At 48.1% G+C, this 27318-nt stretch overlaps 1 protein-coding gene across 3 annotated transcripts in view; it reads left to right on the plus strand.

Moving 5' to 3' along the window:
* LOC119371653 (rhophilin-2) overlaps window positions 1-27318 on the plus strand; it is a 233731-nt gene that overhangs the window by 147260 nt on the left and 59153 nt on the right. Inside the window, exon 1 of one of the 3 annotated variants that reach the window (XM_037642113.2) lies at window positions 23097-23239. The exons of the other annotated variants lie outside the window; for them this stretch is intronic. Within the exon in view, the coding sequence (XP_037498041.1) occupies window positions 23228-23239 (12 nt within the window). The 5' untranslated portion in view covers window positions 23097-23227. Of the gene's footprint in view, window positions 1-23096; window positions 23240-27318 lie in introns of those variants that run through there. 3 annotated transcript variants of the gene reach the window in all.

Consider the following 27318-nt stretch of genomic DNA (forward strand, 5'->3'; position numbering starts at 1 on the left):
GGCTGGCATTGATACGAACTTCCCGCTTCTTCGCGTAGTTCTTGCGAACCCCCGCAGATGGAGCCACGCGCTTCACGTATGACGGGAATCTTACCTGAGGTCAATGTCTTCCGAGGCGGCGGCCTTTCTTGCGCATTGCATGTCGACGTTCCAAGTTCATGGGATACTGAATTCATTTGTCGTTTTGATTTCGTAACTGATCCAGTCATATCACTGAAGAGGATTGTGTCCGCGCATGGTCTCGCATGTTACGGTTCCGACTGTATCTCTCGAAACAAGCGGCGTCACGACACGGGAGATAATCTCCTTGAAATGTACTATAGGGTATTAAAGCATTTCCTTCTTGTGTTAAGAATGCATTGGAGACGTGTCGTTTTGTATGAAGTTTAAGTGAGGGCGCAAACGCCTTCAGTTCCTCGATAACATATGCTGTAATTCTAGTTAGAACTGTGGTGTTACGCATTCAAGTGCCGCCATCTTGGGCAGCTAAAGTTGCCGTTTTGTATCTCTAGCAAATAAATGAACGATACTGTGCAATTCGCAACTTTCAGCTACGGTGGCGCCGCCACGCGGCAACCGGTGAAAGCCGCGTTCCGGTGATAGAATAGAACGAAAACTTGCCCGTTGACAGCGTGCGGGCTGTGCTTCGTCGTCGGTGTGTCCTGCAACTTGTTGTGCGTGTGGCCAGTGAATTACGATGGATTTTGTTGGTGCAACATTGTGGAACCTTTGCGGTTCAGTAATGGGTAAACAGCACAAGAGAAATCGCGTGTACTGCGTGCCAAAATGCTCAAACCGTATAGGGAGCTTTCACAAGCGGCGGAAGCGCTGTGCATTGTGGGTAGTCCGCCATTTTGAAGTCATAGACAACCGAGCCGGGAAGCGCACGCGTGCGGCAGCACCGAGTAAACAAACAGACGTGCCGGCGCAATCACGCTTGTTGTTCTTGTGAGGAGTACCGAGCAATAATTACGAAGTCAGCGAAGACCAGAATGTACGCATCGACACTCTCCCCGAAACACAGCGAGTGATACAACGAGAAAATCCAGCTATCCGGAGTGGACCTGTTCACGCTGCAGGCAGGCGAAGGCATAGTGGATGTGAATTTGTGACCGCTCGTCGATGCCTCCGACATTCGCGAATTTGTGGTCTTGAGGACGTGTTTTGTAACGCGACAGCAGCTCAGAGGAAGGAAGGCCGTTGGCGGCCACGACTTCGTGACAAGCGGCCGGTAAGCGAGCCGCGATCGTCATGACACAGGTAAGCTTCTAAGGGCGTTTTAGATGTTTATCTTTTCCATTCTTTTGTTAGGTGACCCATTCGCAGGCCCGCATCAAGCCTCCCGTCGAAGTGTGGTTCCTGGGGAAGGGTGACGGAGAAATCCTTGCTGCGCATTGCTCGTGCATGGCCGGAAACGGCTAGGCGTGCTCGCACATTGCAGCGTGCTGTACACCTTGGCATATTTTGCCAAAAGTTCATGAAAACTTATTGCACTTTTCTCTAAGAGCTGATGCTAATCGGCACCTTTGCTGCTTCTCACCGACGACACATAAGTGCTCGCTACTGCAGGTCGATACTCAGCTGCAATCAGTACGCCGAGAAACTGGTCGCGGTCAAGGCTGCGGTGCACAAGTTGGCTTGTTGCAGTGTCGATGCGCCACTTCTTCATCGCCGATGACGACAAGCCCATTGCGGCAACGGGCCGCACCTCAAGTTTTTTCATGGTAGGAGGGAACCAGCTCTTGGAGCCGTCTGTGCACGAGCGCTCTTCACGCGCTCGCAGGCCGTACTCCACGTAAAAGAGAACTTTAGGAGAACTTGCGTTTGGCCTAGTTGGTGCTTACTGTTTGACATTTTGACCGCACAAAAAAGACGAGGACAGAGGGAGGTACGACGACACGACGAAACCACGTAAAAGAGGAGCGCTGCGATGTGGGAACACGCCTCGCCGTTTCAGGCCGTGCGCGGCAAGTTCTCCGTAACCCTTCCCCAGGAACCACACTTCGACTTGAGGCTTGTCACATTACAAAAGAATGCAAAAGATAAATATCTAAAGCGTCCTTACAAGCTTACCTGTGTCATGATGATCCCGCTATCGGCAGCAACTTGCTTCATTCGCGGCTCGCTTACCCAGCCGCTTGTCACGAAGTTGTGGCCGCCAACGGCCCCCCATCCTTTGAGCTGCTGCCGCGTAACAAAACACGTCCGCAAGACCACAAATTCACGAATGTCCGAGGCATCGACGAGTGGTCACAAGTTCACAGTCGGCTACCTGTAGCGTGAACGGGTCCACTCCGGGTAGTTGGATTTTCTCGTTGTGTCACTCGCGGTGTTTAAGGGAGAGCGTGGATACGTACATTCTGGTCTTCGCTGACTTCGTAGTTAATGCTCGGTGCTCCTCACAATAGGAACATGCGCGATCGCGCCGGCACGTCTGTTTGTTTATTCGGAGCTGCCGCACGCACGCGCTTCTCGGCTTGGTTGACTATGACTTCAAAATGGCGGACTACCCACAATGCACAGCACCTCCGCCGCTTGTGAAAGCTCCCTATACTGTGAAAGGCGTCGTAAACGTGGCTGGTTTTCCCTTGGACCGGCGGCAATGGGATATCCACGTGCGCATCGGGAAGCTTGTCACACAGAAAATGATGGTTTCCATCGTGCTTCTCAAATCGGCTGAATTTTGGGACGCAACTCAATTCCTCGGATATTACGTGCCAATACCACGATACGATTATGGGACGCGCTGTAGTGAGGAGCTCCGGATGAATTTCGACCACCTGGGCTTCTTTAATGTGCTCCTAAATCTTTTGGTCATCTTTTGCATTTTTCCTCCATCGAAGTGCGGCCGCTGTGGCCGGGAATCGAACCCGCGTGAACATGCATCGCAACACCTTATGTACTGCGCTACCACGGTCCTGGAAAACAGCAGGCGAGTGCTTTTTTTTTTTTTTTTGCTTAATTTAGAAGACGACGGTCAATAAAACTATACCTTCGCGAGCGAAAACCACATCAAAACAGCCTGCCGCAACTGACACCGGCGAGAGGCTGCTGGGCAGACGCCGCTGCCGTCCGCGATCCAGCGGGAGCACGCCGTAGAGTGAGCAAATTTTGCTAACACGATTGATATTGTACTCTTATGTCAGGCGTCGACATACGCAATCAGTTTCCTCGACACCCTCAATATGAAGAGCAAAGGTGGAAGCGAAGCAAGCCGGTTGGGTACAGCGGCCTGCAGTGTCACTGCTTATCTGCGAATGCATCGCAGGTGCCTTCGCATCGTGGTTCCCGATCTCGCGAGTGGTGTGGACGCCGGCGCTTCTTTTGATAAGTGCCACGCTGGAAGCACTGCATTATTGAATTAGGAATTCGTTTGCATGATAAAATAATTGTAGCACATCTTTTTCATGACACCGATAGCGGCGATACCGGCAAATACCTCGGCATCCTCGGACATGATGATGGGAGCGGTAAGGAACCGAGCAGCGGCACGACATTGCCTGTCTCCCGTGCTGCTGCCACTATGGCTATAAGGCCGTGCGATCGCCGGACCGGGCGGATGAGAAAAATCTGCCGAGTTTGACGCACGCCGGATGCCCGATCCGGCGACCCCGTACGGCGAGACATCCCCATTCCGGCTGCTACACCAGCGCGTAGGACGTCAAGTCGGATGCAATATCGTGCCGTGCGTCTCGCAGTTTATGCTCTCAAGCGTGAGCTACTGCATGCATGGGAAGTCTACACATGCGGCGATCACTCCGTGTGTGCGGGTGATCACCGCATCGACAGCCATATTGGATCTCTTGTGGCGCCCCCTATAGTTGCACGAAAATGTCTGTACTGATTGATACATTCGGCGTTTCATGACCCCGTAGTTTTACTTCACGACAGACAAAACTAAGAAATAATTAGTGTAAAAGCTCAAGATGGCGCGCTGCCAGGGCCGTAATTAAGGGGGGGGGGGTGTCGAGGGGGTTCTGACACCCCCCGAAACTTTAGCATGCTTTAACCTTTCGGATGGCACTAAAATGCTTTCACGCCTTCGCAGCGACCATTAGTTGCCAAAGTTAGCAGTTGTACGCACACATACCCCCCGAAAAAAATTCCTGGGTACGGCCCTGCGCGCTGCCCATGGGTCGAACATATAATCACCTAAACTCTTGTTAGAACTAGAGTTCCTGACGTCAGCGCCCTTGTTTTCTGCACGCCCCACCAGCCATTTCACTGATCAACTGTAATTTGCATTTCGCCCCCATCGAAACAGGGCCGCCGTGGTTGGGGGAATTGCACCCGCGTCCCCGAGATTAGTAGCACAACACCTGATCCGCTAAGCTACGACGGCTGACATATGGGGCCGAAACATGGATGATAACTAAGCAACTAGAGGAATAGTGGAGGACCACGCGGCGTGCAATTAAACGAGGAATCCGGGGCTTTTTCGATATTCACCGATTTGAATTAAACTTTAAACATATGTTCCCTTCGGTACCCTGATGATATGTGCCAAATTATACAACCGTAAGTCGTTCAGTTTTTTAGAAAACGAATTTTAAAATTGGTAGCCAATTCCGGAATCACGCCTGTTAACGCGGGCCACCCTGTGTGTGTGACGTAACGTGGTAACGTGCCTACTCTTTTCGGACCCCGCCAGGCCCCGGAAAGTCGCAAGTTCCAGCGATCGCCGCAGAGGGCGAAAAAATCGACCGCGGCGAGTTCCCGCTTCAAACACCGGGAGTGGATCGACTAACCTCTGCGTTAGGATAACATGGCGACGTTGTGGTGGCCGCCATTCGCGCTATTTGACTTTTTATGTAGGGGCGCCCTCGTCGGGCCCAAACTTCAAATTAAAATATTCTTGAAATAAGGAAGTTTAGATGTTTGCTTACTGTTACACTTCAATAAACAAATTGCTGTTTATACGAAGTGGCCTTGCCTTGCCAGGTACCACGTGATCAATCTTTTGTAATAGTTTTTGCTCTAACAAACTAGTAGTTGTCAGCAGCCTATCGGCATCATTATCTTCATTTCAAAATATACCGCGGCGCAACGACAGGTAACGGTTCGCGGTGCATTGGGATGGGTCTCGCGCTGTTTCGTTTCGCTGTAAATGTTTCGAGCCACTGCCGGCCGACACACTCGCTTTTGTTCTGTTCGTTTTGACTCGTTAAAATCCCTTCGCGAAGTGCATTCAGCTGACTTCAGGGGAACGAAGGGACCGTTGAAGCTTTCACCGGATGACACTCGTTTCAAGCCCGAGAATACACGGACCGGTGAGTAAAAACCCATTGCTTCAGTTTTTTTTTAACCAATGGCTTTGTGTGGGTGTCACACGGAGGCGACGCACTGCAATATTCAATTTTTCAACGTCATACTCTGTCGTTGAGAAAACGTGCGTTCCTTGCGGCGTGGCTTCACGTGGGAGCGGGTTGCTGAGTTTTATCGTTCGGTTAACATTAACCAGGCCACTGCAATAAATAAAAGGAGGCAATTGCATCACCAACGCCTCGCATGTATCTTCGTAACTAGCCCGTATATCAGTGCAAAAAACATATGAGTTATAGTTTGCCGGATCGCATTTGAGAAGCCAGGTTTAGGTCTCATTTCTCCTGCTGTTAGTTTAAGTTACCTTTACTACACATTTAGTGTAACAAAAGCTTCACATAATTATGAGTGTACTTTCACTTTAGTGTGATAAAAAACCGTCACTATAATCAGAAATATTTTTTTTCTGCTGTAGCCTCCTGGCCTGACAAGGAAACAGCTGTGTGCAATGAGCAAGGCACCTGTTACATGACACGCCTTGTAAAGAAGCTAGCCCGAGTGATACAACATGCATTATGAGGTACGTTTACATATATGTATAACAAACCGCTGTTTTTGTTCACTATGTTCATATGTTTACTTTTGCAAAATTTAATATTTCATTGATTATGCTTATCAATATCTGGTGATGTCATTACTTGTTTTTCCAGGATTGCCAGGCAACGACAGGGTGACTACCCCCGAATGTCCACTCTGCAAGTGCGGCGAAAGATGTGAACGTCTGCTGCTACAACAGGTCATCTTGAACCTCACGCTTGCAATGCTGTATTTGTGAATGGTTTACCAGGCATCTCATGGAGCTGTGCCTACAATCGTCTACAAGTATTAGCTGTCTACTGTGTCATGCAATCTACACCGCAACAGCGTTGAAATTCAGCACTAGCTCCGTGCATTAGTTACGTTACCTGGCACTGCTGAGCTCAACGACGCAGGTTATACCCAGCCACGGTGGTCACGTTTCATTGGGGGCGAAATGCAAAGACACTCGTGTGCTTAGACAGGGAAAAACGGAAGCTTGAAGAGACGAAAAATTTGTGAACAAGAGGTGTCGCTGGAGCAAATGTTTCGACAAGCAGTCTTGTCTTCTTCAAGGCTACAACTGCGTTTGTTAAACTCCAGTCAGTTAGAATCAATCTAAAGTTGCCCACTACTGTATGACTCATAATCATATCATGGTTTGCATGTGAATCATCAGAAATTATAAATTTAAGGGTAAATATATAGAAGTCTGTCTGGCTGGGCAAGATGATAAGAATAGAAAGACTCTCCAGCCACATTTAATCATTAGTCTTCTTAATTTAAAAGAACTAAGAGACCAAACGAGTCTCGAAACGTAGGGTCAGTTGTTTTTAAATTATAAATCACATTACAAAACGAACATCACGGCAGTGAGGGGAATTAACAGTCTTTCCAACATCTAATAATATCTGGGGTTTAACGTCCCAAAACGACGATATGATTATGAGGGACGCCGTATTGGAGGGCTCAGGAAATTTCGACCACCTGGGATCTAAGTAAACGGGCCTCAAACATTTTCGCCTCCATCGAAAATGCAGCCACCGCGCAACATAAATGGAACATTTAATTGTGCATTATGAGACAGTTTACAAACTATGCTCAAAACTGTTTTGCCTTAATTAACTGTGTTTAGATCATAGAAGTTTACAAAAAGATACGACAAAGCTTTAGAAGGCTGTGCTCAATTACATTAGCCTTTGCACATATGTTCAATGGGCTCCTTCAAATTATTTACAGCTAATAAACAAATTATAAGTGTGACGAGCACTTCTTCCAGCACAGCTTCACCAAGCACGTTTACGTTGTCGTGATGAGTGAGATTGTGTTCAGTGAGTATGGTAGTGTTTTCTTTTTTACATATCAGAGAAACGTCCCAAATTTGTTTGAACACACCTACTTCTGCTGTTTGATTAAATTAACATGTCACAGTTGTAACACCTACCACTATGAAGTGAAAGTCTGTGAACTACTGTCACGAAAAAAACCTAGGAAATCGAAGAGGTAATTTAAAACATACATGAACTTGGACTTATCCACAGCCACACTACAAGATTTTACGTATTGTCACGGGGTCGTGACGTCGACGAAAGCAGCAGTCGGTGTGTCTAAGATGAAACGTTTTATTCGGCCGAACTTGTGGCCGGGAAACGAAAAGTCAAACTACAGCAATACACACTGCACACTGATAGCGGCGAACAGGCGTCGGCCGTCGATAAACTGATCTGTGGCAAGGCGCGTCGGCATTTATACATGCGGCATAGAACATTCGAGCATTATCACTAATGGCTGCGTTAGTTCGACAATAAACTGAGCTGTTTGCAGTTGCACGCTCCAGCCTAACAGAAGATCCTAAAATAATCTGGAATGTTCCCAGACATTCTGGCACGGTTTGCGCAACGCAGTAACTACACGTGCAATTGGCCAATAACATAAACATAGAAAGAAAGGTGCGCATGTGGCAGTATTTCAAGCCGGAGCTTCTAAAAGTAGCAGGAAGAATACATACTTGAGCTCCCAAGCCCAAATATATTGAAAAAGTAAATAACACAATAACAAGTATGCAATATATATATGACCTTTATTTATCCAGCATTGGTACAGGTTCACATCATGCCCCACAGCTTGATTTCGTGAGTCTGCTTGCAATAGAGTGCTCAAGTTCTATCGATATGTCTATGTGATACAGAGATTGTGCTTACGGCTGAGCAGTTGTTTAGTGTTCTGTGCGAACACCAACAAAGATGTACACTGCATGCCTAAAGCTTATTTTCTTAGAACTGAGCTTCTAGAATCTGTAAGCACTCGCCTTATATCTCTGTTTCTTTAGCATTCATCTATGCTGCATACTCAGCAGTCCGATTACTACTAGCGCCAAGAAATTCTAGCTGTAGAAACTGTGTAGCTGAACTATATCGAGGAGCAAAACGAGCCTGAAATATTTTCTTCCACCTATTACCTGAATACGTAATACCTATGGTATGGCTTCACGGCCGAGAATTTAGCCGAGAAATTCGTGCCTGCCGCGTAGACACAACGCGATATTCTTTATTTGTAACGCATTCAAGGTGACATCGCAGAGCGAGAACGATGCAGAACTGTACGCATCCGCGATTGTTTACGTAAATGATTAATCAAAACTACATTGCTCTCACTGCGCCAGCTATCTGTCGGCGTAGCGCACGTTTCGTTTCCGACTCAACACCATGCACTCAAAGATCAACACAACCTGGCAAGCGCCGCATAACTAACGGAAGGATAAGACCCTTGTCCTAAAGCTATGCTGTTAAAACTCGGACGCTGCTACACAACGAGAGCAACGTTCTTTCAGCGATCTCGGTGTTCAGTTATATGCACATATTTGTCAGCTTTCAGACTGATTACACGTACGGGTTGAAAGCTTTCGACGTGTATGAGTGACTTGTTTTGCTTGGACCTGACTGTATACATTGCTTGTACCAGCTTGGGCACTAACAATAAACGATGCAAACCTTACTTGATTGACGTTGTTTTTGCCAGTCGAGGCCAGTTTGGTCACCTGGCGATAAATATTACACACGCGAGCAGCGATTTAGCAACGACAAAGAACAAAATACCACAGGGAACAAAAAGCGCAGTAGCACGACCAGGGCGAACCAACCGCAAAAACGCGTTTTTCTAATGATGATGATAGTACTTGCAGCGCCATCTCGCCTCGCTCTATTGCAGTTCAGTACGCCGCCGCTACCCTTATTTCCGTACTACAGTCAAAGGTACAGTTTCCGTTCTCTAAAGTGGTAGATATTCTCTGACCCCGCCTCGCCCGGCAGACGGTTGCAGCGCGCGCTTTCTTCTACGAGGCGGCGACGACGCGAGTAAATTTGTTTGGTTTTGTTAGCTGCTAGCGTCTTAGTCGTTGTTGACATCGGGTTTTACAGTAAGCATAGCTTGATTCCGCGTCGATGACATCGCCAGCTTGCTTTTCGCGCGATAGAGGAAGCGCGTGTGCTATGTTTACACCCTGGCCAGCCGTGGCGGCGTGTAGCGTACTTCGTGACGTCATCGCATACCCAGCCACTGATCTCCACTAGGAGGAGCTGGATGGCGCATCGAGCACGCGGGCGTGAAGCCACCGGAAGCCGCCGTTTTTGTCCCGGAAGAGAGCTTTTCTTTTTTTAAAGAAATACCTGCCTGTAGCGCAGAAAACTGTACGAATCGACTGGAAAAGTCGTCAGGGAAGACATTTCACGCCTAAGTACCTCAAAGTTGCATTACTTTTTACGCATTTTGTACGTTGCAGCACTCCGCCATGTTCGGATGGTGTCGGCACGGCGTCTGTCATCTTTCGTGTAGCGTTCGTCGGCGTTTAAAGTGAGGCGTAATCGCAGAGTTTGAAAAAAGAAAAAAGAAAAACGATCATAACAACAGCTGCCACCAGAGAATATTTGAATTGCGCGACTGAGACGGACAGAAGACGCCAGCTTCCGGGACAAACAGGGGACCTTCCGGTGGCTTCACAAGCGCCCGCCTCGCAGAGCGGGGATGCGCCGTCCAGCCTTTTTAATGGAGGTCAGTGTACCCAGCACGGAGCAGTTCAGCTCCCTGTTTCGGGTTCGACTCCTCGTTTATTGCTTATTTAAAATTATTGACGAGTCTTTCAGCAAAATGAACCACCCGTGCTCAAGGCCCTTGCTGTTACAGGACCGTTTATACTATTTGAAAACGGCATTATCTCAATATGGTCGAAAATGCACCGGAGTTCCCCTTTAAGCGATCGGACGGCGGCAGAATGGGTCAGGGAACCAACTAGCAGATATCCTATAGTTGACATCATGCCATCTAATGGGTAGAACAGACAGCCGATGGACAGTAAGAGCAACAGAATGGTTACCAAGGGATGGGAAACGCAGTCAAGGAAGGCAGAGGGTTGGATGCAGTGACGAAATGAAGAAGTTTGAAGAGATAAAATGGAATTGGCCCGCGCGGGATAGGAAGATCATTGGGAGAGGTCTTCTTCCTGCAGTTGACTAAAATAGGCTGAGAATGATATAAATGCAGAGCCAGAACAGTGGGTCTATGACACTTATACAACATGAGTGTCTTTGTTCATTGCGATCATCTACACAGCCGGCGATATCCCTGCCGCCTGCCCCGCACTCCGCTCTGCTATGGAAGGCGGGAGAGGGCGCACGTTATTCGTGGGGTACTTCCTGCGATAATTTGCCACAAAACACAATCTACCTACTCGCAATGCTCCCTGGCGCACCCGTATATATGCTGTACTTTTAAAAGGACTTGTTGTTGGGTTATAGTTGGTCACTTGTCATTTTGGAGATATTCGGCGCAACTCGAAAAACACAATCACATTCACACACGCTTCCACTCAAGAACACACCCCACACACAGCGCCCGTGGGTGTGTTCTTGAGTGGAAGCGTGTGTGAATGTGAATGTGTTTTTCGAGTGAATGTCAAGTTGCGCCGAATATCTTCAAAATGCTGGACGCTGTCTCTGCAAAACCGACCTTCAACGAGCTGTATACTCTGCAATCTGCTGGTCATACCAGAACTGTAGAGCACTCACACGACGTCAACGTGCGCCATTTCGTTGTGCGATTCGCAGCTTCCGCTGTGGTGCTGTCAGTAAACATATCGAGATGAAGCGTACAGCTTTTCGTTGTGCTTGCTCTAGCGCAGCAGAGTGGCGGCCTCTATGACGTCACTGCATATCCCCTACACAATTATATTAACGATCTGATTTTATTACCACCGTAACTTCCGTGCTTTACGATGAACTCGCGGCGTCTTCGTGATGCCTTATTAGGTGAGTTTGGAGCGTCCAGAGTGGGGGGCCATGTCGTAGCAGACTATTCCTTAGGAAGGCTTGACGTTGCGCTTCTGTATCGCCAAGATTTCAAACTGACAAAAGAGAGAGAGAGGGGAAGCACGCGAGCTGTTCAAGCTGTTCTCTGCCGAGGCAACCAGTGGTTAAAGCCCAGCTGCGTCTCTTGGAAGTTGTGCGTGCCTTGCTCACTGGTTTGAACAGCGATGCAGTAGCTGCATTGCAGCATGCGCATGCAGACAGCACGCGCGCGTATCCGGACGCGCGATAAATCTCGCGGGAATGACCTCTCCCTCACCGATGCTTTCATTTGTTTTGACCTTTTTTTCCCCTGTTCTCAATGCACTACTCCGAGCACAGGAAAAACAACATCTGGCGCAGGTTCGCCCGTGAAGCGCCGCGGCCGTAGCAGCACGATTTGAACCCGTGACTCATCGGGCCGAGCGTACGCGTCTCGTGATGGACTGGCGCCCTCCGCGAAGCATAGGCCGGCTTCATATATACGGTAGTAGCTCACGTGTACGGCTTACGCAAACTAAACACGGGGTTGGATGGGAGAGGATCGACGGTGCAACCGCGTAACGTGCGTCAGCGGTGACGGCATTGCGCATTCCGATCAGGGCTTCGATTGGACGTCCTGTGCCAGCGAACTTACATGTATGCGTGTGTGGCGCCAACCTAGCGTGTAGCCTCGCGTAATCGTGACCATCTGCATCACCGCTCTTTCTGATGCTATAGATATATTTTTTTTCTTTTTGTTCCCCCCTCTCAACCTAGTGCCACAATCGGGGCTTTTTTGTTCTGAACCCGATACTTCATTTATCGCTCAAGTCCCCGAGCTGACGAGCAGTGGCATATAGTATATATAGTGGCGCCGGAACAGATATGCGCGCTAGCTATAGTTTCGTTGTATTTAGCCTGTGACTGGCGCCATTTTTTTTTTTCTAGTACAGCAGAAATGCGAAAACATCGCCTTCTTTGTTTTGAATTGCGCGCACCGTCCAGGCCTTACAGAGATGCTATAGCTCATTATTATCTCAGCACGCCGCACTGCGCAGTCTCTAAACTGAGAGGATATGTTTTAGCAGTGACATCGCCGCGCTTCTTTCTTTCCCTTGGCCTCCCGTGAGGGTGCACTGTATTATAAGCGATGCCTCGCTGCATTTTTTTTTTTCGTCATGCGCCTTAACTTTCCGCTACTTTTTGCTCTTTTCACGCGCGTCGGTGGCGTGGTGTTTAGTGAGAATATATGACTGTGAGCCGTGATTTAGTAAAGCTTCCTGCGCATGAAGTCAGCGTGACGTTATGTGTAGCAAATCGCCTTGATGTGAAAAAAAAAAACACATAAGGCAAAGAAAAAGGACGAACGCCCCGCGTGTTTGTTAATAATAATAATAATAATAATAATAATAATAATAATAATAATAGCTGCAAGTGGGACTGCTTTCGGCGATTCAACATAAGGATGACTCATAGGATGCACGAATTTATGATTCTCTTCGTTGGGCGAGCGTAGCATCGATGAACGGCACCAAATTAGGGCATAGCATTGCGTCTGTCGTGTTTGTTGGATGCCGGAAAAGTTGCAAATTCTCTCGCAGTTGATTGTTTTCCGCGACTAACATTATTATTATTATTATTATTATTATTATTATTATTATTATTATTATTATTATTATTATTATTATTATTATTATTATTATTATTATTATAGTAATAACGAGTCTCTACGCTCCCTTCCCTATGCGCATTTACATATAGGGAGGGGGGGCGTATAGGGACTTGTCAAGAAACATAAAGGTAGCTTGGGATCGTGCAACGAGCAGCAAGGTTAATTGTAAGAGTAACGGCGAAAGATAGGAAGGAGTGGGTTCATTGACTTTATATCGAACACAAAGGGAGAGTGCAGCGAATGTTTGTATAGGACTCGTGTCAGTCCGTCAGCCTGGTCCTGGCCGCAACTCGGAACACCGTGGTCACTTTCTCTCTTCGGGTCATTGTCCTCGCGCCGGCATGATCTCAGTTCGCTCAGTGGGTGCATATCGGAGAGGCGTCGTTAAATTTCATTGAAGCCCTAGGGGCCACTTTAGGCAGCGAGATGTTGGCGAGGAAAATCATACGCACGAATTTCAGTTTTTTAAATGCGAAGCATTTCTTAGCGAACTTCTGCGACTTTGAGCGTATCTATCTATCTATCTATCTATCTATCTATCTATCTATCTATCTATCTATCTATCTATCTATCTATCTATCTATCTATCTATCTATCTATCTATCTATCTATCTATCTATCTATCTATCTATCTATCTATCTATCTATCTATCTATCTATCTATCTATCTATCTATCTATCTATCTGTCTGTCTGTCTGTCTGTCTATCTATCTATCTATCTATCTATCTATCTATCTATCTATCTATCTATCTATCTATCTATCTATCTATCTATCTATCTATCTATCTATCTATCTATCTATCTGTCTGTCTGTCTGTCTGTCTGTCTGTCTGTCTGTCTGTCTGTCTGTCTGTCTGTCTGTCTGTCTGTCTGTCTGTCTGTCTGTCTGTCTGTCTGTCTGTCTGTCTGTCTGTCTGTCTGTCTGTCTGTCTGTCCGTCCGTCCGTCCGTCCGTCCGCCTGCCTACGACTTTGGGCTCTCCTGGTCGCTTGGTTAATCGAATGTGCACCAAAATTGGTATGGCGTAACATGACTGTATGACGAACATAAATGACAAGTCATAACATGAAAATCATGACACGCATGTCATGTACAGCATGATTTACATGCCACGCTCATGGTGCGCTGGCGGCCGTTTCGCTAGCTTGATATACACCAAACTTGGTATCTTGCGACGTGACTGTGTGACGAACATAAATGACACGAGTTAACATGAAAATCATGACACGCATGTCATGTACAGCATGACTTACGTGCCACGCTCATGGTGCGCTGGCGGCCGTTTCGCTAACTTTATATACACCAAAATTGGTATCTTGCGACGTGACTGTGTAACGAACATAAATAACAGGAGTTCACATGAAAATCATGTCACGCATGCCATGTACAGCATGACTTACGTGCCACGCTCATGGGGCGCTGGCTTCCGTTTCGCTAGCTCGATCTACCCCGAAATTGGTATTGCGTGACGTGACTGTGTGACGAACATAAAAACACGAGTTAACATGAAAATCATGACACGCATGTCATGTACAGCGTGACTTACGTGCCACGCTCATGGGGCGCTGGCGGCCGCTTCGCTAGCTTGATATACACCGACATTGGTATCTTGCGACGTGACTGTGTGACCAACATAAATAATAGGAGTTATCATGAAAACCATGACACGCATTTTCCTCAATGACAAGACGATGTATGCAGCTCTTTGCTGGCTGCTTCGCATTATATCGATTCCCACAATGCGTGGGATCTGCCGGCTTTTTTTTATGCTACGTTTTTCTATAAACTATGGCTCAAGTACAGGGAGTCTAAATGAGTGCATCTGGTCGACACGACCGCTATTCAAGGGGCGTCGCCCTTCGCGGTATATTGCAAGGAGCTGCAGCCTCTGCGGCAGAAAAGAAGCCGCGCAAAGTTTACTTCTTCCAACAGTTCTAGCTTTGGTTTCGCTGCAAGTTTATATATATATATATATATATATATATATATATATATATATATATATATATATATATATATATATATATATATATATATATATATGTGTGTGTGTGTGTGTGTGGGTGTGTGTGTGTTGTGTGTGTTTCCATTAGCGGTAATGAAGGTTCGGATCATCGAACCTGCATTCATTCAACATCGATTCGTTTCTGCACTGTCGATAGTTTCCTTACCGCTCAGTGGCACGACCCCGGTGTTCAGTAGCGCGTGGTGTGCACCCTTGCAGTAACCCCCCCCCCCCTCCCGCCCTCCATCTCCCCTTTGCATAATTCGTGCTGTCGCGAACAAGCTTTTTTATACAGCGGCACGCGCTCCGTAAAAAGTGACGAACGTGATACACGAGCCGCCTGCTCAGTGTTGATGTATGCGTGTGGCTCCTCGACTGTGATTAGCATCATCAATCACAGCGTATGCTGTGTTGCGCAGACAGGAATAAATACCTCGCTTCGCCCTGCTGGGACTCCGCCAGATGCTGGCGCGCCGAATCGCGGGGAAAGTGCAGTGCTGTGCGCCGCATCTTTCTGCTCCGTTGGCGGTACCGCGAAGGGCGGGGTGGTTGTTCCGGGGCTGAGTGTGGCGCACATGCGTCGTCACGTACTTGCGCCGCCGAGCGTGCGGCGGCAACGCCACGGGCGCGCTCGGGGCAGCAGGCGTGGCGGTCCGCGGGACGTTTTTGCCACGCGCGCACCGCCCGGGCGCGGCCGCGTGCGCTGTGCTCGCGACCAGAGCATCACCGGGGATCGGGAGGCTGCGCTACCGGCCTCACCCCAGCTCCACTCGCGGTTTGCGGCCATCATACACAAGGTGCGACGGAAAGGTTTTCATCGGTAGAAAGGAACTCCATCTAGTCATTGAAAGTGTACGCTGCGAACGCGGCAACATGTTTTGAAATTCTGGGTTTTTGCGTGTCAAAACCACTATGTGCACTGGCGTAGCTGGGAGGGGGGGGGTTCAACTCCTCGAAAATTTTCAGTTTTGCATGTGTATATATACACACGCACATACAAACACACGAACACACACACACACACACACACACACACACACACACACACACACATATATATATATATATATATATATATATATATATATATATATATATATATATATATATATATATACACACACACACACACACACACAGAGTGGTTAACCCCTCCCCCGCCCCAGAAAAACATTCTGGCTATGCTCCTGACCAAATGATTGGTTGGTTTATGGCGTTTAACGTCCCAACGCTGCTCAGGGTATGAGAGTGGATGGATGGCTCCCGATAATTTCCCGATAGTGGATGGCTCCCGATAATTTCGACCCCCTGGTAACGTGCAATGAAATCGCACAGTGCATGGGCCTCTAGCATTTCGCCTCCATCGAAACGCGACCGCCGCGGTCGCGATCAAAGCCCTACCCTTTCATCCGAGCTCTTAACCACTGTGCCACCGTGTCGTCTGAACCCAAGATATGATCATGAGACACGCTGTATTGAGGGTTTAATTCCATCCGGGTTATTCAACGTCCACCTAAGACTATAAGTACACGGGCGTTTTTGAATTTCGTCCCCATCGAAATGCGACCGATTGAACCTGCATCATGGAGCTGAGCAGCGGATGGAAATTTTTACAACATTACACATTTGCACGCTTTCTCAGGTATAAACGACTCTCTTTGCGCCCAAATTACTTATGATGTCTGAAAGAATTCAATATTAGGCCTCAAGTGACGTGAAGAGTCAAGCTGCCATCATTCGGTGCAATATTTACCGTAACCAACAATATTGAACTGCGGCGCCACGGATAATATTGCAGCATGTTTATTAACGCCTGACGCGTGGCGCCGAAGCTATACGAGACATAAAAGTGCATATTTACACATGGTATGGCGAATTCCACTATAGTTAATGTCTTCAATCAATCAATCAATCAATCAATCAATCAATCAATCAATCAATCAATCAATCAATCAATCAATCAATCAATCAATCAATCAATCAATCAAATAAACATAAGCCCGCTCGTCACTTGCCGTTCTTCTACGGTAAAGAGCTCTGCTCTTTTGTGAAAAGCTTTCAAAGATACTTCGCAGTATAATTCGTCACAATGAAAGAAGTAAATATTTATTTTCATTGTTTACAGCGCGAAAGGGCACGAGGGCACGGACAAAGCGGAGACCAGACGACACGAGCGCTGATGTCGTCACCTCGTGAAATTGCAATGAAAAAAAAAAAAACAGACCCCGAGACTATTCGGTGGATGACCATCGGAACTGACGGGTGCACTCCCGTCTCTGCTCTCGTCGCCGTTAAGCGCGCTGCTCCTCAAGATTTCTGATAATGCCCCCCACCCCCGTACTTGCTACGGACGACCGTGCCAACGGAGCTGCTCGACTCGATTGCCGTGGCGAAACACGTATCCCGACTGGTTTTGATCACGTTAATGCATGTGATGCTTTAAATGGTACGCATTTGAAGCATTAAAGTGATGAAAGCCTTGGTGCTCTAGAGGGAGCGGTTGAAGAACTAATGCATTAAAGTTAGTTCTTGCACTGCTCCTTATAAGGGACACTAGGTGTTTTTGCATATGGACAGGGACATAAAGAAATAAAGGAGCTGTGTCATATGCATGCAGCTCCGCTGTTAAAAATAAAAGGCTCAACAGAACGCGTCGCGCGTTGTCATATCTGTTGTGCCTGTTCTTTTATGCAATCAAGATAATGTAGTCGGGTATTCTTTTCTTTTAGCCACTGTAGCTGGCTGCACTGGCTTGTGAAGTTGTAGCGCCTGAAGGCTGTCAGCGTAATGGGGGAAATGCGGTCTTTGAATGCTTCACTAACGCAACTGGCGAGCTCTCAAGAATGGAACAACTTTGATGAATAATTCCACCGAATATTTCCTTTGATAGCTATCCATATGTTTTACTTTACTGCTTAGGTCCTCTCTGCCCATCAGCACCCCAATAGTAACATCGCGTTTAGTCTCAAAGCGCTGCTCTTACTGCATGAGATGCAGTGCTGCATGCGTGCTGCTGTCTGATTTCTGGTCACTCTTCCAACTCAGTATACTGACAGCATCTGTAAAAGGCAAGGGTCGCTCGCTATGCGACTCAACACTAGCCCAGTGTGCGGTGCGTGCACTAGGCAGCGCCGTGCGTATTGAGGATTGGCTATTGTATATAAAAACATGGCTGATCCCTCCGTCATAGGAATCGGTATAACACGAAAGTGAAACGTGTCTTCACAGAAGTAGTGCTTATGATATATGAGAGCTTGTACAATGTCTATTCGTGTTTGGCAGCTATAGAACCGTTTGACGTAGATGCACCCATGTTGACAGCATGTCTCTATCGCGACGACTAACGCCCATGATCATGATTAAACCACTGTGGTAGCTGACGGTGCGAACATATATTTGGACACAGCGAATCGTGAATCCCGCGTAAGGATGATATCAACAAGCTCATAATCAACATTGGTACCCGGTATGCACTTCTTCAAAGCGTCGTCAATTAAGGAGAGAAACGGCACGGTGTGCGCTTTCTAGCAATGGGTAGCCGACGCCTGTGCTCATGCATACACTAACACACACTGCGCTTCAGCAACGCGGGAGGTAGAGGTTCGTAGCCTGAGCCGCAAACGCGTGCGTCCCGCTGGCCTCTGTCTCGCAGGCGCTGCTCTCGCTCCACCAAGGCACGACATTCGCCCGTCGAAATCGCGTCCTTTCTGCAACGCATATTGCAGCAGTTTTGTTAGTCGGTGCTCTCGCAATTGAAGCAGTCGGCGGCAGAGAAATCCCGTTCGTGCACGTGGAAGCTGCACTACTCCGATGAGCCGACGCACGCTAACACGAATCCAAAGGCAAAGAACGTAAGTGCGTCAAGGGTGCCTCGGCGACGCCAGCGCGGCCAGTCTACCTCTCTGGTATTGAGACGCTTTAACCATGACCTCTGATATCACGTGCAATCTCGGAGTAAGCGCTAGTAAGTGTCGATCGTGAAGCATTACTTCTTTTCACCTCTCACAGACGGCGGCACCGCCCCGCTCCGCCCGCCGCGAAAGAGAAGGTGTGAAAGATATAAGGCGCGTTCGCGCCGTGCCTCGCATCTCCCGAGTTGGCTTAGTCGGTAGAGCGTCGGGCGCTTGCCGTCGCGGCCGCAACGTCGTGGGTTCGATTCCCAGCGGGGTATCTTTTTCTTGGTTTTTTTCTTTCTCACCCGTTGGCGTCCATTTTATCAACGTCATATCCGTGACGGATGTACTTGGTGGACCCCGGCATAAAACACTTTCGTGTTAAAAAAAAAAAAAAAGGTGGCAGATATCATCTCGAAACGGACTTCCGCTCACGGCACTTGGCAACCGAGCCGTATCGAATAGCTCAAAAATTCCTCATCGCCGCGCGTTGGCTTTTTCCGGCCACATCTTTTTTTTTTATTGCTCTTTCGGGCTCCTCATGTTGAGGACAGTTATAGCTCGGCCTTTCAGAGGAATCGCCCTTGACGCGTCCATCCTGCAAGGCCTCCTACCTGTGCCGCCCTCGAACGCATGTTTCGTAATAATAAGAGACTCGGTGTCCCTGGGGCTGCAAGCTATTAAGTTGCGAAGCTGCCTGAGCTACGTCTTTCACTGCATAACTGGCTTACAGCGTTCACGTGAGCAGGTGATGCGAGGAAACCGCGATCATTCAGGCAGCGTTGAGTGCTCGTGGATCAAGGCTGTGCCGTCGCGCAAGCTGCTTATTTTACTCTCGCACTCGCGTTTAGAGCAAGCATTCATAATCTCGAACACAGTTATCACCTGCAGCAGAAGGGCTGCTGGTGATAACTGGGACCTGCATGGGCTGCAGCTGTGACGTAACCGAACCACAGGTGCGGCAAGCATACGATAGAGACGGGCCGAACGCTATCGTGCATGTTGACTCGTTTCAACTTGCCCGCGCAGCCCCCGCCGAGAAATGGGTGCCCCCCTACAAGCGATGAATATTCTGGTCTATAGTGGTCATCTTAAAATATCGTTGCGCCGTCTCCGATATATGCTTGTTATGAACCCATGTTTGTCTAATTACCGCGTTTTGTGTCTTGCTTAATCGGGTATTGTAGTTTGCGGGCATCTCGAAAGCGTGAATCCGTTGTGTTTTCCTTCCGTCATCAGTTAGCGCTGAAACCACGCTCAAAGTCTAATTTTAATCGAGATTTCGTTTTATACGCTGTCTATAAAGGCTGGGCTTGCAAACCTGTAATACATATCTGGCTAGTCTTGTCCTCTGTTACTTTTCTCTGCGCTGTTTTTCGGCCATGAATCTGTACTACATGATATAGTTTCAGACCATTTCGATGTCCGCAAACGAACGCTCCAAAGCTCTCAGACTGAGCCATGATTTCAGGCGACTTCGGATTGATTTCAGGTACTTTGGGAACCTTTACAGAAACCGAGTGGAGATTGCGACCTTGTGCTCGCTAACTGAAAGCCGCAGCACACGATCTTCAGCGATGTGTCACTTTGTATATATACATTTAAAGTATACATTATACAGAAACACCCTGCGCCCGCTCTCTCCCTTAATTCTTGCGAACGAAGTTGCTGCACTGTTAATCTTTTGGACTGCGGTACTTAGCACACGGCTGTTAGTAAAGCTGGCCACTCGATATGCATGTAGTACAAGCACGGCGTCACGCGACTTGAAAGCGGTGACGTAACTCTTCCGTTTCGCCGACTCGCTTTTCGGTGTTTACAAAGCGGTGACCGAAATTCCGATAGGATATTTGCAAGTACAAGGAGTACAAGGAGCGATGTTTGTTCGTTTGAGATGAGCGTGTGTGTGTTGCTCGGCGGCAGCATGATCGACGCAAGTCACGGGATACGTCAGTCTTCGTGGTGTCGCAAACCATTCGGTTGTTTGTTCCATCGAGATTTAAGTGCTGCGGACTGAATAACGCGTGGATCGTACACATTACGGAAACACCGATTGGCGACGGTGCAGCCAAAGCAACGCATTCTGTACAATATGCAAGCCCCTATGTGATTATATGCCTTGTGTTCCCGCGCAGAGCCGCAGAGCACGAGTCTCTCAGATGTCTGGTGTCGCTGTCGTGCGCGTATTCACGTGAATTCGGGACAAAACTCGATAGGAACTCTATGACATGGTCTTACATATATACTTTAGAACTAGCTTTTCAACCAGTGATGTCATTGTGCGGCGTGGACGCATTTTCGCATGCAATGTAAACGCGTATTCTGCAATATACTATAGATCTGTGCTTTATGCGGATTAAAGAGTTATTAGTTTTCTGAAAGCTGGAGACACCGCTGTTCTCGGTGCTCATTTATATATATATATATATATATATATATATATATATATATATATATATATATATATATATATATATATATATATATATATATATATATATATATATATATATATATATATATATATATAACTCTTGTCATACAAGAGTGAGTGAAGATATGGTTGAGAAATGCAGTAAATTCAAATCCGGATCTCGTAACTCCCCGTCTCCGTTTCGTGGATACCGCCTTTGTTTACAAGCGAAAACAGCGCAAAGATCCTTGTTTATTGTCGAGATTTGTCTTAGTAACTCAAGAGCTCACAATGCCCTGAGCTGTAAGCAGAGCTTGACCACGTAGCGTTGGCGTCCTGCTGTCGTACCAAATCCCTCAGGTCCGCTTGTATCCCGGGCTCTTTGCAAGTGAGAACGTTGTAAATGGGCGGCTTGCGGAGCTTGTAAAATGCACGCACCGATGCGCACGGCCTCTCCGGAGCAAAAGACACTCGCGTTTTATGCATTATTTTTTTATTCTGACAGAGCAACAAAGGAATGGAGTTTGTGGTTTTCAGCGGACACTTTCCGGGAGCTTTCCATAGAAAAAGAAGGAAACGCCCTACAAAGGTCTTGCTACTTCGCTGCTAAGAGACTGACTGTTATTGCATGAAAGAATACCTGACAGAAAACTGCTTTGGAGGGCTTTCATCGCTTTGTCTCCGAAACAACGTGCGTCAGTAGCGAACTTGAGTCGTCATTCATTTATGGGGTTTTACGTGCCAAAACCACGATATGATTATGAGGCTTGGGATCCGGAAATCGTGACCACCTGGGGCTCTTTAACGTGCTCCTAAATCTTTAGTACACGGACCCCTAGCATTTCGCCTCCATCGAAGTGCGACCGCCGCGACCGGGATGGAACCCGCGTTTTTCGGGTCAGCAGCCGAGCACCTACAGTACCACCGCGGCGGCTGGATGAGCCGTACGAGCAGCATGCGAACGCCGCTTGGACGCGCCGTACTTGCGATTGCATGAATGGATACATTATGTAGGTATAGTGTCGAAATGCATTGTTTTGCCCAGTTATCTTGACACATCGTCGGGCGGGGATTTTCTGGCACGACCTACGTCGACTCCCGCGCGTATTATCGGCTGCAGCGACGTTCCTGTGTCCTTGCTATAGAACGTAGTGCTTTTGCCATGGTGAAGGCTGGTCGCAACCAAGGTCTTTACCAAGGTCCCCTTGTTAACCTTATTCGCTTTGTACAAAGTATGCATATTTTCACAACATCCGCTTTCACATTGTTCCCTGTCAACTCTGGGTCACTAGTACACAGGGGCAATGTAAATCGACTGATTTCATTTCAGTTACAATATTTATCTAAGTACGTACGTAGCTTAGAAAACGCGAGCACTCAGAACTGTTCAGTATGTGCTCGCGGGTGCTGCCGCGATTGATTAGAACTTAGTACGCACAGCCAAGGAGAGCTTACATCGGGAATGTCGAAAAGGAATGGCTAAGACAGAAATGATTATAAGTAGCCGGTGTAGCTGTGCAGGCCAGCGAGAGGACTTTTCGTTTCGTGCCGAGGGCTGCGCGGCTCGGCCACTGAAAAACCCCGTACGCTCAATTCTGCCAGGATCGTGACTCCGCGCCGAAACACGAGCATCACAAGCCGGAAAGCTCCCAAAATGTAACCCCCCTGCCGCATTTTGTGGCGTTCGTGCCTCCGGCTTGAGTATACACGCGTATTAATTTTCGCGCGTTCGTTTGGTTTTTATTCGCACGCCCATATTGCGCACGTATGTGCTTGCTGATGTATACGTTACGCCCAGCTGCATTTGAATTGATGAATAGGCAAGTGAGGTAAACCGAAAGCGAGATAGCTCGGCACGGAAAGGATGGGGGAGGGATGCAAAGCGCGTGCCGCGCCCCGAGGAGGAGGAGAAGAGCGACCGACGCCACAGAGGAGGATCGGGGAGGGAGCTGTAGTTGTGGCTGTCACCGCTAGGCTCCAGCGGAGGCGCCACCATCGCTTCATTGGTATTTCGCCCGCTGCGGTACTCATGCCGGTGTGTTCGCTTAATCGCGCATATTCACCGGCCGCTGCCTTCGGCGTGTTCCATGGCTGAAGATGTGAGTACATCCACACTTTCGCCTCTATTCGCTGGTCCGAATGAGCTCTCTTTTATAGGGCGTAATCGCACGGATCACAGTGTAACAGCGCACCTCTTTTGGGACGCCTCGTTACCGTGCATTCCGGACGGCATGTTGCTTTGTTTACATTTCGGTACAACGTGATGCTGCGCGTGTTGCTGAACATTTTCGATACCCCCTGCGTTGCAAGAGTGAAAGAACGCTCGTTGGACTATCATCGGGTTACTGACGTACTCGCATGTTCGGCGTGGCGTTGTCAGCTTCGGGTGTCCAAGGTGCCGGTGTTCGCGCGAACATCACTTGCTCGCGCTCGTCATGTCACGTAGCGGGCGGATACAGTCGGTTCGACAGGAATTCACCGCGTCGCAGCGTATGCGGATTCCTCCATCGGCGCGTTTCACCATTTCTCGAGTCGCTTTCAAGTATGTCACGTGGCTGTCGAAACCCGTCTGTCGGCCGTGCCGGCCAGCGAGTTTCGCTGCTCGTGCTCGACAGCGGACCAACCGGGAAATGATGTGACGTCACTCTCCCGAGATTTCGTGGCTCTTTCGCCGGTCCGTTCACCCTGCGGCGAACTTTATCGCATGCCTGTTGTGTCGCTGTCCCATTTATTTTCGCTCGTTTTTAATTCGTACTTTCTGGTAATTTCTGTCGCCGCAATCTGGCCAGCGGGCTGTAACGTTTTATGGGTTCATGTCTCTCAGCCCTGTTCGCGGCGCAACATTCTTTCTTCTGATTGCGTGATCCACAAATAGAGCGTTTATGGTCGCTGCGATTTTTCCGGTTGTGTACGCGGGCATTCATTCACGGAAACGCTGCGTTGTGTTCATGCTTTCAGTTTCAACGATTTCGTGTTCGTTCACACTAATGAAGTTGTAAAACTACCGATAGCTAGAATCTGTGTGATAAAATGATGATACATCACACTTCATTATTGTGTAAATTTGTTGCACATAAGTAGCTTCGCTTAGTTGAGCATACAAACGCTCGCGCTCAGTCGCTAGAGTGCATAGCCAATATTTAGGTCTACATATACAATAACTCTACTACAGCTTCTGAAAAAGCGAAAATGTCTATGTGCAAAATGCAGGAAAGCTCTATGTGCTTCTTTGCGCTGACTTAAAAGTTTGATGTAATCACTTGGCTACTGTTGTATGAAGCCGAAGTGATAGGACGCGTATGTACGAAGCCTCTCACAAGTTCGTGCAGCATGACGTGTCGCTTGGTCTGCACAGTTTTCGACGGTCCTCCAATTTCTCGATCACATCTACTTGCACGTAGAGGAGAAAATCTCAGGTGGAAGGGTCACCGGCAGCTGGGTTCCAGTCTCTCATACACCAAGTGGAGAAAACCCGGGGAGGCGAAGAAAAGACTTCAGCGGAATTTTCGGGCAAAAGTTGCCCCCACCCCACCTTTTCCTGTTTTTGTGCGCATTGAGAGCGGGAGTGTGGCCGGCTCGGCGTTTTTGTAGCGCTGTCCTTGTTTGTAAACAAAAGTAGGAATTCGTGACCCGCTCGGGCGACCTCGGTAAGCGCAAGAGGTTGGGGGTGGTACGGGTGGTGGTGGGGGGGGGGGGGGGGCGAAGAAGTGAGGGTCCCCTCTACCTGTGCGAGGCCTTGCCTACTGACCGCATGCCTACGGCGGCCGGCCGGCGCGTATGGCTTCCCCTCACCCCCGCAAGAGGCAGGAGGGAATAGCCGGACGTGATGTCAGGCTTCCCGAGCCACGTGACCTGCGCGCCCGGTTGTGGTTGTTGGCCACGTGGTCACCACCCGCTGCCACTAAGGTCCCTAGCTGCCACATCTGGTGTGGCGCGGAGAGGGGCCATCTCCTTTCCCACCTTCGTGGATGTTCCCCACCACTCTCTCCCTCCGCGACTTTCTTCGGTGCTTCTTCTCCTTTGTTTCGTACACACCGCTTGGGCAGAGATGCCCGGAGTCGCTGACCGCATTCGCAGATTGTATATCTGTCCGGTTTTGAAGCGCTTTTTGCGCTGTCCTTAGCGGATTCTCTGCCACCAAGAGGTGGTTGGATTGCGTTTTGAGGTCGCTTTTCGGCATACTGTAGGCTACATTGATGCGTGGGAAGTGACTAGCTTTCTTCCTTGTGAGTGGACGACGTTTCGTGGGCGAAGTTGTGGGCGGATTAAAAAAATGAAAACGGCTAAGCGTATCAATGATATCGCACAATTACAAGCCTACATATACGCTGATCTTTCGAGCAAATATGTAGGAATATCACTTTTCGTTTTAAGGCTTACCGCGTAGGCAGCATGTACCATAAAACATTTCTGGGAACGGGAGCACATTTTGAAACGCTAAAAAGAGGCAAATAATGAAGTGTCATTTATCAATTTTGCCCCGAATTCTTCATTGGGACGTCATGGATTTCAAGGATAAAAAATTACGAGGCACGCCGTAGTGGTTGACTTCAAGTTAATTCTGACCATCCGGTGTTCTCTGACGTGTCCGTAAATGTTAGTACACGAGCGTTGTTGCATTTCACCTTCACCGAAATATGGTCTGAGTCTTAACACTCAGACTCGGCACCGTACGCTGTAGCCGCTGGGCCACCGCGTTGAGTGCGGTTAGGTTGCTATGGCGCAAGAAAAGCTCTCGAAGCTTCCTTTGCTGCGTTCCTTTAGAATAGACTCTTTAAAAAGTCGATACTTCATGTCACTTAACGGCTCTCGCACCAAATCGACGTTATCGTCCGCCTTTCAGTTTCGCGTGTTTTCTTACAGTCGCAGAAACCTTATACAGTGAACTCTCAATTGAGTGAACTTCAAGGGACCCAAGGAAATAGTTCACTCAACTGAAAGTTCACTAAACTGAATATTCAGTAGAATATGGAACAGCATTGGGCACTGCAGACAGAGTCAAAAGTGTGAAATGCAATTTATTTGAAAAGGAATCTGTAATTTTAATTTGAACTGGTGCCCTTAAAGCGCAAGAAGAGACAAAGCTTTCCAGAGAGTACGTTTCTGTGCACAGCTGCCTCTGGCACATGAAGATGGCCGCACAATACCGATGATGCCGATGAGACAGACAAAAAAAGAAGGGGCGAACTGATGCGCACGTGGCTCGTTTTCGCCGATGGATGGGTGATTTAGAGACGGCTCGCATCGGCTATGCCAGTGCTGCAGTGCACAAAACTTCGTTGAATTGATTTTAAAAATGAGCCTGGGTCCGCGGATCAAGTTCGTTCAACTGAAAAATTCACTATTCTGAAATTCGTTTAACTGAAAGATTTTTGCATAGAATGCATAAGAAAATCGCCGGGGATTTTCTAAAAGTTCGTTATTCTGAAATATTCGTTAAACCGACGTTCGTACAAGTGAGAGTTTACTGTACAACCTAAACGGGCTCTCCAACACATTTCGATGACCGTGGAATGGAGAACGTTTGTGTACTGTCAGTTTAGGCGCAATAGGGCATAAATAGAAGCTGCTTGTCTGATTTGAGGCTTCGTTTCTCACCGGAGTCACCAGCGAACTGTTAAAGCTTCTAGCGTAGCTACGATTGCGAGTAGAATTTGGTTATTATTTTCGTTTTGAGGACGATGGTTTTGCCGACGCCTCTGCTAAAAAGATCGGTATGCTATAAAAGGCGTGAGGGTATAACTTGTGCGTGCCAAGAGTCTCTCAGCGATCGTATAGTGTAGCTCGAAGTGTAGCCGATCTGGCGCCGCCTCCATATACGATTCAGTGCAAAACGTTTCCCACTGGCCTTTGCAAGTGGAAAACGGCGTGTTGGCACTGGCCTTTGCAAGCCAGTGCCAACATGCCGGTGGCCTTAGGCTTTGCAAATATTCAAACGTAGCAGCGAGAGAGAGAGGGAGGAAAAACGGCAAACAGAAGAGATGTGATAAAGCTATTGTGTTCCATTCGGCTATGCGACCTGCTTGTTAGCAGTGCTGTCTCCCTATCGTATGATAAGGCAAGTAAGAAAATGGGTGCTTGTTTGGTTGCTGTGCCGGTGCAACTGCGAAAGGAAGTGGTCGACAAGGGCACCTGACCGATTTGCATCACGAACGATCGGAGTCATTCGTGGAACGAC

Source organism: Rhipicephalus sanguineus, chromosome 1 (assembly GCF_013339695.2).
Source record: "Rhipicephalus sanguineus isolate Rsan-2018 chromosome 1, BIME_Rsan_1.4, whole genome shotgun sequence".
Classification (NCBI taxonomy): Eukaryota; Metazoa; Arthropoda; class Arachnida; order Ixodida; family Ixodidae; genus Rhipicephalus; species Rhipicephalus sanguineus.